General features: G+C 45.5%; 2 protein-coding genes across 2 annotated transcripts; both read right to left on the reverse strand.

Moving 5' to 3' along the window:
* Positions 1-722: 722 nt before the first annotated feature.
* igbp1 (immunoglobulin (CD79A) binding protein 1) lies at positions 723-4,148 on the reverse strand. The gene is made up of 3 exons (XM_070913363.1): positions 3,666-4,148; positions 2,265-2,597; positions 723-1,365 (listed from the first exon to the last, which is right to left on the reverse strand). Exons 1-3 carry the CDS (start codon positions 4,146-4,148, stop codon positions 1,093-1,095), a joined length of 1,089 nt encoding a protein of 362 aa, XP_070769464.1. The 3' UTR covers positions 723-1,092.
* A 323-nt stretch (positions 4,149-4,471) lies between these two features.
* On the reverse strand, positions 4,472-12,171 carry magt1 (magnesium transporter 1). Its single transcript, XM_070913214.1, has 10 exons — positions 12,063-12,171; positions 11,130-11,299; positions 10,930-11,047; positions 9,626-9,766; positions 9,335-9,475; positions 8,229-8,318; positions 8,080-8,143; positions 7,699-7,773; positions 6,446-6,536; positions 4,472-6,328 (listed from the first exon to the last, which is right to left on the reverse strand). The coding sequence occupies exons 1-10, from the start codon at positions 12,141-12,143 to the stop codon at positions 6,313-6,315; spliced, it is 987 nt and encodes a 328-aa protein (XP_070769315.1). The 5' UTR covers positions 12,144-12,171; the 3' UTR covers positions 4,472-6,312.
* Positions 12,172-13,962: the final 1,791 nt, after the last annotated feature.

Genomic DNA, 13,962 nt, shown 5'->3' on the forward strand with positions numbered 1-13,962 from the left:
AATGTGTTCTAAAATACAGCAGGACTCTGTGGACAGGCTAAATGTCCTCTGTGTCCACTGAGTCCTACTATCCTATAAATAAACAGTACGACTTCCACCTTGGTTGCAACAGTTTGTTTGTCCCCCTCATGCCCCAGTGCACAAAGCCAGCTCCATTAACAAATGCTTTCCCCCCACCCCCAGTTTGGTGTGGAAGGCCTCCACGGAGCCCTGACCTCAACCACATCCAAAACCCCAGGGGATGAACTGGAACTCTGACTGCGAGTCAGCCCTTACAGCCCACCATCAGTGTTGGACCTCACTGATGCTCGCACAATGCATGCTTGGAGTCCAGACTTAATCGTGCGGGTGTTATGTTACAAACTTTTAAATGAGGCCTTGTAGATCTAATATGAGTGAAGATTCGGTAACTGGGTCGCTTATTTCTCAACCTCAAATTTGTTCAGAAACAGATTTTGGTAGACTGCTGAGGTAGACTGGTCCGAGATTTTTTTTTACCAAGTCAGTACGGCATCCATCCATTTTGCTTTTGTTTGCATACAGCGTACTGCATACTACATGCTACCATTTTGGCCAAATCAGTCTGTACTGCTAGTATAGCAGGCGGTTTCAAATACAGTCATGGTCTGTCCAAAGATGTGATCCGGACTCAAGAGTGCCCCAACAGAACAAAGACACCATGTTCCTGTTAGATTGGACAGATTCTGACCACACTCTGTACACATGCTTTGATCAGTCTCTTTATTTCCAATGACAGCATTAGGAGAATACACACTACAAAGCAGACACACTGGCATCACGGCCGCTGGGCTGCATTCAACCCAGACTCAGAAACACGACACCACGGAGGACTGTTGAATCCAACCTTGTAAATGACTGACAAAAGGAAATGGAGCATGAGTGGGTCAGCTGCAGATAAACCAATAATTGAACTTAGCAGGTGTGTTGGTGAAGCTGTGGAGTTTCTTGGTTTGGTGACCTTCTGGTACAAGGTTTAAAGGATCAGAATGGTGAAGAACGTCCACTTCCTGGACTGATTAGAATAGAAATGAAGACAGAGCCAGGTCTGTTTGGACACTGCGCTGGGATCAGTTAGCCCATGTTCTGGCGGTTTCCATAACCTTTGCGATGAGTGTCTTTCCAGTCATCCCAGTTTCTGGCTTTTAGCAGAGACTCCTCATCATCAATTTCAGCCCTTTTCTCTTTTTCTTCTTCTTCCCTCTCCTTCGCATCAGTGTCCTCCTCCACAGCGATCCTCCTGGGTATCCCCTGGTCAGGCAGGACTCCGTGTTTCCTCTGCTGGTCATACCAGTCATCTACCGTCATGGTGGCAAGGCTGGGGTAACCAGCCCCAAACACCTTAGCCTGTGGAAGAAACAAACACATTCTGTCACACATTGCTGCATGGAATGTAAAGGAAACCGCAACCTGTACTAGTGATACATTAGTGGCCTTTTCAGCCAAAACATGCTGATTGTCACTCTTTTTTTACCTCAGTGGCTGCAGAGACTTCAAACTTTCTAAAAAGACTTGTCAGCCTGAATGTGTGCTTTGCCTGTGAACTACCCCACTGTCTGCTCTGCTCTGCTCTTCATGTTCAGAACCTGTATGATCTTTGGGGTATCATTTGGAAGGTGGTCTTTGTTGGACAAGTAGCTAATGTCAGCTGCTAAAATCCAGATGAGAGAAGAGAGGAGCTGATAAAACATCTTGATACACTCATCTTAGTCTCTGCAGTTGTTACTCAAACGCTTGAGGTCGCAGCAGAGAGATGTGACATAGTTTGTGCCCTAGGTTTGGCCTATCGGTTATTCTTCCTGACGGTGACTTGGTGGAGCTGAGTGGAGGCTGTTTGTGCCCCATGTTTAAATGGACAGCCTGGACGTTGCTTACAGTAGCCAGACTGGCAGCTGCTACCTTTACAGTCGAGAGACAGCACTAACGAATGAGACCTCTCCTTTAAATGCGACTAATGCAGCTATAAGCAGAGTTAACAGCACATACCATCTGAGACAAATGTCATAACAACATAATCCAGTCTAGCTCTTCTGTAACACAAGTCATCGTTCAGATAATACAACCTCAACCTATTGTATTTTTTGTTTTTTAATCTGGTTTTGTGTGTGTGTGTGACACAGATACATATTGAGCAGGACATTTTAAAGTGGAAAAATCAACTTGTCAGTGCTCTCATGTCAGCGTACACACCGATACCAATGCATCTGCAATAAGCTCATGATGGCCTGGACCCTACACAGTCTCACCTGCACAGCGTCCTTGGTGAGGATGAAGGGTTTCATGGGAGGCCTGGCCGGCTGAGCTGGCTGCTTGGCGGCCCCCTGCTTCAGACCATCCATCTTCTTGAGTATCTCCACCTCCTGGTCAATGCTCTCGATTTCCTCCAGACACAGAGTGACCCACCTCCGGACATTCAGGAGGTAAAAATCTCGGCTGACTTCATCGTCGGCCTGTCCGCTGTCCACAGCTTTGCGAACTTCTGCCAGTCTGGCTTCCAGGTCCTTCTTCTGACGGTACCGCTCAATCTTGGCTTGTCTCTGTGCTGCCATGGAAACCAGGTCTGGCGAGCAGGGGACAGACTGGAACAGCAAGCACACATCACAGGTCAGCTTAGTACCATCTTAAATGATTTTTTGTGACAAGCTGCTTCTTTCCTCCAAGTCCTATCACAGTGTCCTTATTTATATATTGATGCATAAAGCTACTGTTTGTATGAACTGAACACTTCCTGCATGTCTTTCACAATAAAAGGGTCTTTGGGCACCAAGTGCCGGAGGGAGCACCAAGACAGACACTTGAGAATAATTAATTTTTGATGTAGCGTTTCTATTTTAACCCGCACAGCTTTTCTACTTTGCTCCAATTGTTTAGCTGCCCAGGAAACCCACAGACCAATTGCATGCGTTGGAAATCATCTCACATGGAGCATATGGAGCTCTATGTGGCGCAGTGGCTGAGCATGGAACCCTTATTGTTTCATCTCGTGAAGTGGGTGTGTGTTTGTGCTTGTGAGATGAACCCAGGAGGATATACACATATATATATATATATATATACTATATTCTGCTTTGGAGGCCCCCACGTGGACTAAAGCCTTTTCAGTGCTATACTATTCATACCTGTATAACCAATGTGTTTATGGTTGAAATTATGAAATTGAAATTACGTATATAATTGTTTGCTAGAGGGATCATGCCCCCGGACCCCTCCCCCCAACGGTCCGAGGTCCACCACCACCACCACCATCTCTCTCATAACACGGCACAGAGCCACCCCATATACTAAATCCCAATTTAGTCCCTGGATACAAATAATATGCTACTTGAATATACTTTTTTTTTTTTGTTTGGGGGGGGGGGGGGGGGTTACACACCACAAAGCAATTACGCTAAGGCCCCCCCTAATGACCGGCTACCGCTTCTTCAACTATACGCCACTTCCTGCTACAACTGTTGATGCCAACATCTTCTTCAACAGGACCACTGTTACACCTACGCTGATTCTACATTTTGAAACATCAACGTTATGTATTTAATGTCCGTCGTTAAGGCTTCAGCCCACAGACTGAGCTCAGCAGCACTTTTCTTACGAAGACATTCGCTGTCATTCATGCTAGCGCAACGTTAATGTTTTGCTAAAGCTCTTACCATGGCTGTAGAGCGTCCATTCTCTGATGCTTCCTCGGGGCTTGTGTTTTCATTCGTCGACTTTGGCAGTTCAAACGGTGACAAAGTTAAGTTGTACTCTTTACATCTCCTCAGGAAATCCATAAAGTAGCCCCGGGCTGTCTGGACTATCTCTAAACGTTTGTCTCGGCCGGTCTGCTTCATGGTCAGAGCTCCCAACAAGGCGGGCAGCAGCAGGTACTTCAGGTCTGCCGTGGCTATATCCTCCACCTCCTCATTGCGGCTGAACAGGTCGAGCTGAGCCACCATTCGAGACGCTTCCTCCAACATACTCATACCGCGTTTAACTCGGACCTGGATACTGTTGGAGCCGAGTGGTTCGTTTGTACTGTCCACCTCCTCAAATATCTTCCACCCACGGTCTAGCAAATCATATAATTTCGGGGCTTCTGCGTCTGAATTCAATCGCTCTGTGGCATCGTTGTTGTTTTCACGTTCCGCCATCTTGTCACATTTTCCGGGTTCCTTCTTCTTCGCCTTGTGTTGTTTTTTTTTTTTTTTGCGACGCAATGCTTCAAGGAATATTACTGCCCACCACAGGTCAAACACTGAACCGACACTTGAAGGCCAGCATGGAGAGCTGCCCCTTTTCCCTCCTCTGCTTTCTCACAGCAGTACTTATTCACCCGTCTGTTGAAATAAACTGTCTGAAATATTTACGTCTTAGATAATAAGCGACATTTATGAGTCTAGCCACAAGCTGTGCGTCACTTGTGCCTACTGGGCTCCCAAAAACTGAAAGAAAGAGGGGAAAACAAGCACTGAAAGGCAGTTAAGGCACTTTAATATCAGAAACAACCACTTCAGATCAAATATTCTCTCCTGGTACAACCTGATAAGGCAACCTCCAAACATTTAAAGCACTTTTTTTTATACGACAGACAAAAAAAGTTTACTGAGTTTGCATACTTCTCATGACGCATACACACTCCAAAATCTGGCTCCGGGGGTTTAAGGCCATTCTTACTTCTTAATAAGGGACGATAATCATTCTCTAACAACATTAAGGGTGGATAGTTAACTTGCCATCTGCTCCTATTCCATTTTTAACACCAGCTCACTTTGGACCTATTACAGGTGGAAGGTAGGTATATTACGTATATTACACGAAACCCGTGTGAAAAAGGATTCACTGTCACGTGACTTGATGAATCCAAACATCACTTAATTAGCAGTAGAAGTGATTTGATGAGAAACACAACTGACTTTTAACTTTTGGCAATATGAAAACAAATGGAGGTGGGAGGTGCCCACTAGTGAAAAAATAAACTTCCACCCGTCCATCTACATTCCTTTGCACTATTAAATTCCAAATAGGTTTGTAGGGTGAGGATGCAAACACGCAGGAGCTGCGTTACCCTGTTACCACACTGGCCATCACTGAGGGAGTAGTGATGAGTAATTGAACTGCCTTCGGATTTATTAAAATCACCAGACAATTAATCACTCTTATTATATTCAGTTCGTGTGTAAGGCACATGGTTTACAGAGCCGCAGAGTGAGTGAAGCTGCACGTCCTTCCAGGATTTCACCCGGTGGAAATCTGCATTTGGAACCCTTTTAGAAACGCACGATGACTTGGGTAATATGACTGCATTTATAGAGCTGTGTTATGACCACTGCTCACGAGTATTTCTGCTTTGTTTTACATACCTTTGATTTGGTAAATTGCTCTAAATACTACGGTTTCAACGAGCCTTAGTAACTGTTGCTACTTGGAAGATGCCAACCAGGAGCAGAAATACCAACTGCAGAAAACTCAGCCTCTTTGTTGTTGTAAACAGAAACCATCAAGGCTGTATTTGACAGCGTGTCGTCAGTGCTAATGAAGAGTAAGGACCATAAGGTTTAATTTGCTGCAGGAAAGATGATGTGGTTGATTGGCTGTATGGAAACAAGTTCTCTAAGTACATGAAGAACTAATGGCATTCCCACAAATTCATGGAAAGATGGGGGCGGCATCAAATGAGAATAAATGAGCGGGTACTTTGTTTGCTTTCCCTACATTCAGTGCCAGAAAACATCCTAGGACATTAGTAGGATATTACAGGAAGTGTGTAAGACCCATTTCCAGAAACCCTGGATACCTGAAATAACTGCACCCACTTTGCTACTCCTGCTTCAAGTTCAGCCACACACAAACAAACAAACAAACAAACAAACAACAATTAAACAAACACAACAGAGTCCATGACCTGTTTATGGTCCCAACAGTTTTAAAAAATAAGAAGACACAGACTGAGCTTCGCGTCCAGTAGGAGCTGGACTGAAAAAAAACCGATTACCAATCAATCAATTTAAGAAATTCTGATTACGGTTTTCCAAAATTGTAATCTAGAAAACACATTTTGGCACGAGACAGTTTAGAGCGCGCACTGATGATGAAGGCTCCGTTGTTGGCAAATGAATTGCTTAAGTCTTAAAGGCATAGTGCGTATGTATGTGTGTCGACACACACACACACACGTTTGGCTCAACAGATCAGAAGACAAACCATGGCTTAGCAAAGAGAGATGTGGCACCGCTGCCGTGGACAGCACCCTGCTTGCTTGAACTTCCCTCTCCTGAAGTTCACGCTTGCTGTGAAGCTGGGTGGTGCTGCTCAGCTCTAGCTCATCAGGAAGCTGCAACAGAGACGAGAAGACTTTTTGCCAATGGGAAATGGGGCATCATCTCCGCCGATCACAGCAGGTCAAACAAGATAAACAGATGTTTGTATGTGGGTCCGTCTCTCTCTCTACCTGTATGGGTATCCATGGTACTTTGCTCTGAAAATGGACAGCAGCCAGCTGAAGAACAGCATCACCAGACCAATACCTGCTACACACATAACTGACACACACACACACACAGTTAAGCTATACAGTATATTTGTGTGCTTGTCAACAACATCATCAGCAACTGTTCATTTCAACATCAGTGATAAACTGTCGGAAGTCTATTTCCCCAATAAGCAACATGTTCTCATTCATGGCTAGATTTACCACCGCCACCACCTGCACCGTCATGTCTCGTATGTGGAATTAGAATGTATATTTCCACAACAACAGAACGGAGTAATACGTTCTCACTTTCTTTTTACACTAATACCCTGATTATTTACAATCGCTTCTCCTTTCCGTTTTGTAATTATAAGGGCACCATCAATAAAACTACAGCCTCCCTGTGTACATTACAAATTAAAAGCCAGCCAGGGAAGGGAGAGATTATGCCCTCTTGAGCCGCTGGAAGGCTTTTACTGAGGAAACGCGTGTACAGATGAGGTGTTGAGTTTGCATTAACAGAAGCAGATCATCGGCTATAGACAGAGTGCATACCTCCGCGCCCTGTGCTCGACTCAGCCCCATACAACCTAAGGTATTGCATAGGGCTCGTCTTTCCAAATCTCGGCTTTCTGGAATGCATCCAGATGTTGTTGATAAATGCAGTAGATGTCCCAACACTCCATGCAACCTAAGTCATATGTTTTTTCTATGACCAGTACTATACAACTACTGGGAAGGGTTTTTTAAAACGATGTCTTCAGTGTTCAACCTCAACCTGCATCCAGGTCCACTAATAGCAATATTTGGAACCCCTTGCTCTTAACTCTAAACAAAAACATGAGTCCTTCTACATCCCAATGGCTTAAAGAGGTTACATTCTTTCTCAAACTTGAGAAAATAAAATATACTCTGAGAGGTTCAAAGGAGTATTTTTTTCCATATACGGCAGCCCTTTATAATATATGCCCTCCGATTAATCACAGTATGTACCTGCCCAGCTATGTATGTTTGTTAGTTAGTTAGTTTCTCCATATTTTTTTGTTCCCTATAACTCAGACCTCAGTACAGTATTTTCTATCAATATACACCCACCAACTCTCTGTCTCTGTGTTGAAGGAAGCGAATAATCCCAATATTTTTCATGGATATAAACCATGTCATGATTAAACATGGAGAGGAACACATTAGTGAAACAAAGAGAAAAAAAAAAAAAGAGTGTGCGTGCATACTCTTCCTCTTTCCAATGTCCAAGTCAGAGGTAGCAGCTTCACACAGCAGCACCATTCCCATGGTAACAGCAGCATCTGACAGCAGGGTCAAGGTGTAGACAACCAATGCATGACCTTAGTCTACTCAAACCACTACCACCAGAATCGAACGGGTACAACCCGCAGAGTGTCACTTTCAGATCAGGCATGCGGGTGGTACGGGGTTAGTGGGAAGGGAGGTGGTCTGCAGCCCTGTCACAAACAGGTTATCTGAAAATAACAATGCAACAAAGCTACAACAGTGAAGAAACCGAAGAGAGAGGAGATGAATTTGGGGTTAGTCCAAAGTATGCAGCGTGTGTCGACTGTGAGAGTGTGAGGGTGCATACAGCTGAAGGATACTGAAGAGGAGGACGATGTGTGTCTCAGCCACAAATTGGGCCTGACTGCTGCCATGGATGTAACTCTGAAAACACACACTCTGATGGTTGGTTCACACATTACATTGTGAATGAGGATATATTGTAAATACAGTGCGTTTTCGGTCTTACAACTTGTCCGGTGCTGGGGTTCTTGTGCGCATATGGTGGTCCCCTGATGTGGTTCCACATCTGACCTGATGTCATGATCAGGACGAAGCACTGGAGAAACACACATGGGAGCATTTCCTCTACATTACAAGATTAAAAGAACAGCAGTTTTACCAGGGATTAGAGATACGCTACATTATCATATTCATCGTATTTCAACACCGTGACAGTTGACTCGCAGGTGCGCATCCCTCTGTAATACAAAGCTAAATAATCAGCAAGCAGCTGGGTATTCACTTACAATCAACAACAGAATAAGCAATATATAAACACAACAGCAGGTTCCATCAGTACACATGTGAACACAAAAGTACTCAAAGAAAGAAAGACGCGTGGCTCAGCAACTAGACCAACTGGAAAACCTATTTGGCATTTCTGCCCTGGCTCTCGTGGTTAAAGTCTTACCTATCTGAAAGAACACAGTGTGTTTCTTATAATAATACTAAACCAAAACTTTCTGATGCGAAATATGAAGTAGGCTCAGGGCCCTGGTCTTGGCCCTTTGCTCTTGGCCAAACTATACGCAGTCATGGAATTCATTTCCACTGCTACGCTGATGACACTCAGCTGTACGTGCCTGTAAAGGCAGAGGATCATTCTCAAATTATCAAATTAGAGGCCTGCTTTTCTGCTGTGAATAACTGGATGTCTCATAATTTCGAGTAACAGTAACTCTCGACAACTGTGTGATCTCTCAAAGTTCGACAGCCAAGAATCGTGGTGTGCTGATCTTCTCTGATCAGCACATTAAAGAAATCGCCAAGACGGCTTTCTGTCACCTATGCAACGGAGGTCAAATGAGGTCTTTTCTGTCCTTGGCTGATGCAGAGATCCTAATTCACGTCTTTGTTTAATCTAGACTTGATTATTGTAACATGCTCAGGTCTACCACGTGCTAGCACTGAATGGTTCAGAAGGCTGCAGCTAGAATCTTAACTAAAACTAGAACATTTGATCACATCACACCAACTTTAGCTTCGCTTCACTGGCTCCCTATCCATGTCTACTTCCCACAACCACAATGTATTCATCTATGTACAGATGTATGTGTGTGTGTTGGCTGTTACCAGTGCAGAGAAGGCCCAGACGTTCTTGTTAAAGAGAAACTCCAAATTGTGCCTTCGTAGGTATGCCAGTCCTCCAATCACAGCCAGGAGGAAGCCTAGTAGCAGAGGCCCTGCGTAATTAGGAGGACGAATGACCCGGATCTGAAAAACAGGCAAAACATGACGAGTCATCAGAGCCTCCAATTCTTTTGTCTAGTTGAGACTTATTGGTTTATTTCATCACAGCAAGCACAGTGGCGGATCACACCTGGTCACTTAGACTCAAGGTTTAATGGTACGTGTTGCAATTACCTGCACATCAGTCCTGTCTGCCACCCATCTAGCCAGCTGCTCAGCTGCAAAGCCTCTGACCTGCAGCTCATAGGTGTCAGACTTGCGAGGCTTCCCTTTGGATGGGAAGTTGAGGAAGGTCGGAGCAGAATTCATATTTAGCTGCAACACAAATACAGTCAAAACGTTCAATATGCGTAGCACATCTTGACCGAATCAGCTCATCAAAAAAGGAATCCTTTCTCACAGGTTCAGCTTTCAATTTTTGTAAGTAATTAAGAGTTCAAACGAACCAAGAGTGGTTTATTTACACTTTACTGACTCTTAGCCTTTAAAAGCAGAGGGATGAAAAGTCTTTCACTGGGAAAAAAAACTTGTATTGTAGCACTGTACATTATTTCAGCTGTTAGTTTAGGAGAGATGCACATTCAATGTCTGATGACACCTCGCTTTTGTTCCTTATTGTAAGTCGCTTTGGACAAGACCATGTGTTGCTTAGATGTATGCTTATGGCTTGTACGACAATTTTAGCTTCATAGGAGCAAATAAAAAAGAAATATAAAAACATGTTTCAAAGCGGTGAGTAGGCTTACTTTTATATCTTATGTATCGTACACAAGTACAAGGCTTTAGTGCTTCAATCAGTCTCTGCTGTAGGATGATATCGGTATACAAAAGCACAATAAAATGGCTTTGAGATACAGCTCAAGAAGCTGACCAGAATCTATAGCTCTCATATAAAACCAAGCCAAAGTGCTTTGTCGGTCTCTGAACCCTCTGCCCCCCCCATGACACTCTCTCACAATCCACGCCAAGCTCCATAGGATCTTCCATGATTGGTGATGCTATTTTCAAAAGAGAACTGATTGGTCAGTAGGCAGCGCTTTTATATGAGTTGATCTGTTATCGCAAACATAACCTGCTCCAGAGCAGGTTCCTTGGCTCTGACAGCTTCTTTTTTGCTTTGCCTTCATTTGTTTTACACTGACACCGATACACCATCCTTGATTTGTAGTGACTAGGTGAAACATACCAAATCTCTCGTATAGTTCTTTACAGCGGAGAGGAAAAACATATACACAACTTAACAGCAAAACTGTTAGTTTTTATCCCAAACAATGAGCCCTGGAGGACTACTACGCCTACAGCAGCTCAATTTACTCACTACCTCTCTTGATCACTGAAATCAGCCAGTCCAACGTTTGGTTGGACTCTAAGCCCCCAATGACGCACCTTTTCAGGTTTTTGGTGTTAACGTATATACGGCAGACTCTTAGAAAACAAAAGGCATAACATTTGTTTCTGAGAACAAGAAGTTGTCTCACCATCTGGAAGACGTCTGATCCTTCGTCGAAATCGACAGATGCGAAGAAGACTTTGTTAGTAAAGGCAGAGGAATAACGCCAGGAGTTAGCCAGCACCTGGAACTCCTCATCAGCTTGTCTGAAAATGAAAAGATGCATTTCAACTCATAGTTGAGAATGAAAATAACGGCGCCCGTTTGCCCATTGCTCCCGCTTCTCACCTGCAGACCCCACACTGTCTCTGTGGCTGCAGTGCCGTGAACATGATGACCACGGAGTAGTTCCTGGGGGGAGCCTTGACAAAGCGGCGAAACTTATCTCCATTCATCCTGATGACTGAACGCTTGGAGGCCCACTCCATCATCTGGGTGACTTTCTCCGACAGCAGGGTCTACACAGGACACAGACGTGACGAACACCCGAACATCCTTTCAACCAAACATTCTCGCAAAACAGCCGGCAACGAGGGATTAGGGGCACAAGCTGTTAGTTGTGTGTTACTGTTATACTGGAGAGTTTGGCAGTTTGTCTGCCACAGTCATTTAAGGCACAGACTGGCTTGATCCTCTCACTATCAGAGGCTCACTCCCTGACGCATGTGCAGCCACCTTCACTGGTCACCTGGTCTTCACTGGAATGAAAGCCTTGTAGTGTGTACTGTTGAATTATTTTTAAAAAAAATGATGGCCGAGGGCATAATTTAGAGTCTATTCCCATTGTTAGATTCCACAGAGTGGATAACTACCCTTCATGAATGTGACATCTATTTACTTTGAGCTGTTAAAAGGTGTGTGGGAGCGTGAAACAGGAAGTGGGGTTTCCTGAAGTCCTTTTAGCCTTTGCTGTGTTTAGACAGGTCACGACAACTGAACGGTTCTCCGGGACTGGATGCTCTCACTTGACTTCAGACGGTTGTAAATGCAGCTGGTCCGACAGCCAGCACTGTGGTTTAACAGACTTTTATCGGCGTCGTTTGACGGAGACCACTTACTAACTTGCTGCCACACACAACCGCACGTTAGCTCGTTTCTAGCGGCTGTTAGCTTAGCTTCCGAGATTGGCACGGGCGGCAGTCAACTTTGAAGACGTCGCAAAATGTTTCCCCCCAAAAGTTTAAGAACTTTCTCCGCTTTGTGTCAGCACAGTCGCGTTACCTCTTTTTTCTTCTGTGCCTCGGCGGGCCCATTGCAGAAAACAAAGAGCAGAAACAGCGAAACGGAAAGTTTTCCAAACATTCTGCAACGCTGCTGCCGACACACGACAACCTCCTGTCAGCTTGCTATTGGTAAGCGCTCAGCCAATCACAGCGAGCTGTCACCCCCCCCCCTTTCTGATGCTGCATTACCGCCATCTTGTGGACTCCTCTCCCTTGTGCCCAGCCTCAAGGTCCAAGGGACTCTGTCCTCGCAAAAATAAAACATCGCCTGGGGCAGCAGCATTTCTGTATTCTCTATTAGCAAAAGGTGGCCTTGCCAACATGCTGAGGACACCACCTGCCACACATCTCAACACTGAAGTTGGATTCTCAAACTTAAAAAGCTCAAACCACTGGATCCTGTTATTTCCTCTAAAAAAGGAGATGAAGAAGGCTCCAGATGAATAGAGAATAGGCTGAATTATTTGTCTTTCCTTTTCATTTGATACGGGGGAAAACCACGTGGAAGGGGGGTTTAATGATGGGAGACTACGTACAGTTGTGTTTAAGACCTTTAGGCCGTTAGTTTTGTTCAAGTTAGAATTGGAGGGGACCTTAAATGTGATGAGACACTCTTTTCCTGAATGAAAAGAAGAGGGTATTTCAGAGCTGGCAACGGGGGGGGGGGGGGGGGGGGGGGGACGATCCAGGGGGAACCGAAGGTGGAGATCAGGGAGGCTAAGGAGAGGTACAGGAGGAAGCTGGAGGTCTGGAGTGGAATGAGGACCATCACGGGTTACAGGCCAACCAGCAGCAGAGGAGCTGAAGGCAGTGTGGACCGGGCCAACGAACTGAATCTGTTTTTCAACAGATTTGACTCTGTGGGCCCTCCTTACACCTGGTTCCCCAGTCCCCAGGCTGACGGCACTCTCCAACCTGACGACTCCACCCCCTCCCCCGCCGGTCACCTCTACAGTGTGCTTCACTGCTGACCATGTTAGAAGACAGCTGAGGAGACTCCACTCCAGCAAGGCTGCAGGCCCTGATGGTGTCAGCCCAAGGGTGCTTAAAGCCTGTGCCCCCCAGCTATGTGGAGTACTTCACCACGTCTTCAACATGAGCCTGAGTCTTCAGAGGGTCCCCATGCTGTGGAAGACGTCCTGCCTCGTTCCTGTGCCAAAGACGCCGCGTCCCAGTGGCTCCAAGGACTACAGACCCGTGGCACTGACCTCCCACATCATGAAGACCCTGGAGAGACTCGTGCTAGAGCAGCTCCGGCCCTTGGTCAAGCCACACTTGGACCCCCTTCAGTTCACCTACCAGCCCTGACTTGGAGTTGAGGATGTGGACATTGTAGAGGATTACAAGTACCTGGGAGTTCACATAGACAATAAACTGGACTGGGTAAAGAACACTAATGGTCTCTACAAGAAGGGCCAGAGCCGTCTCTATTTTCTGAGGCGGCTGAGGTCCGTCAACATCTGCCGGACCATGCTGAGGATGTTCTATGAGTCTGTGGTGGCCAGTGCTATCCTCTATGCTGTTGCATGCTGGGGCAGCAGGCTGAGGGTGGCGGACTCCAACAAACTAAACAAACTGATCCGCAAGGCCAGTGACGTTGTGGGGGTGGAGCTGGACTCTCTGACGGTGGTGTCAGAGAGGAGGACGCTGTCTAAGCTGCGGGGCATCTTGGACAATGTCTCACATCCTCTCCATGACGTACTGGTCGGACACAAGAGCAGCTTCAGTGGGAGACTCATTGCTCCCAAATGTACAACAGAGCGCCACAGGAAATCATTCCTGCCTGTGGCCATCAGACTGTTCAACTCCTCCCTCTGAGTGTCAGACACTCAGGAAGAAACTGGAAATCTGTATCTGTATCTACTTCACCTGTCATACACTACCTCACTATTTATTCT

The sequence above is a fragment of the Enoplosus armatus genome, chromosome 10 (assembly GCF_043641665.1).
Source record: "Enoplosus armatus isolate fEnoArm2 chromosome 10, fEnoArm2.hap1, whole genome shotgun sequence".
Lineage (NCBI taxonomy): Eukaryota > Metazoa > Chordata > Actinopteri > Centrarchiformes > Enoplosidae > Enoplosus > Enoplosus armatus.

Coding starts and splice junctions, on each gene's coding strand:
- magt1 (XM_070913214.1), bottom strand. CDS start 12,143: ATGTTTGGAAAACTTTCCGTTTCGCTGTTTCTGCTCTTTGTTTTCTGC. Junction 9,767..10,929: donor GATCAGACGTCTTCCAGATG/GTGAGACAACTT, acceptor TTTGTGTTGCAG/CTAAATATGAATTCTGCTCC. Junction 8,144..8,228: donor ACCCCAGCACCGGACAAGTT/GTAAGACCGAAA, acceptor GTGTGTTTTCAG/AGTTACATCCATGGCAGCAG.
- igbp1 (XM_070913363.1), bottom strand. CDS start 4,148: ATGGCGGAACGTGAAAACAACAACGATGCCACAGAGCGATTGAATTCA. Junction 2,598..3,665: donor ATGGACGCTCTACAGCCATG/GTAAGAGCTTTA, acceptor TTGCTGTTCCAG/TCTGTCCCCTGCTCGCCAGA. Junction 1,366..2,264: donor TCACCAAGGACGCTGTGCAG/GTGAGACTGTGT, acceptor TTTCTTCCACAG/GCTAAGGTGTTTGGGGCTGG.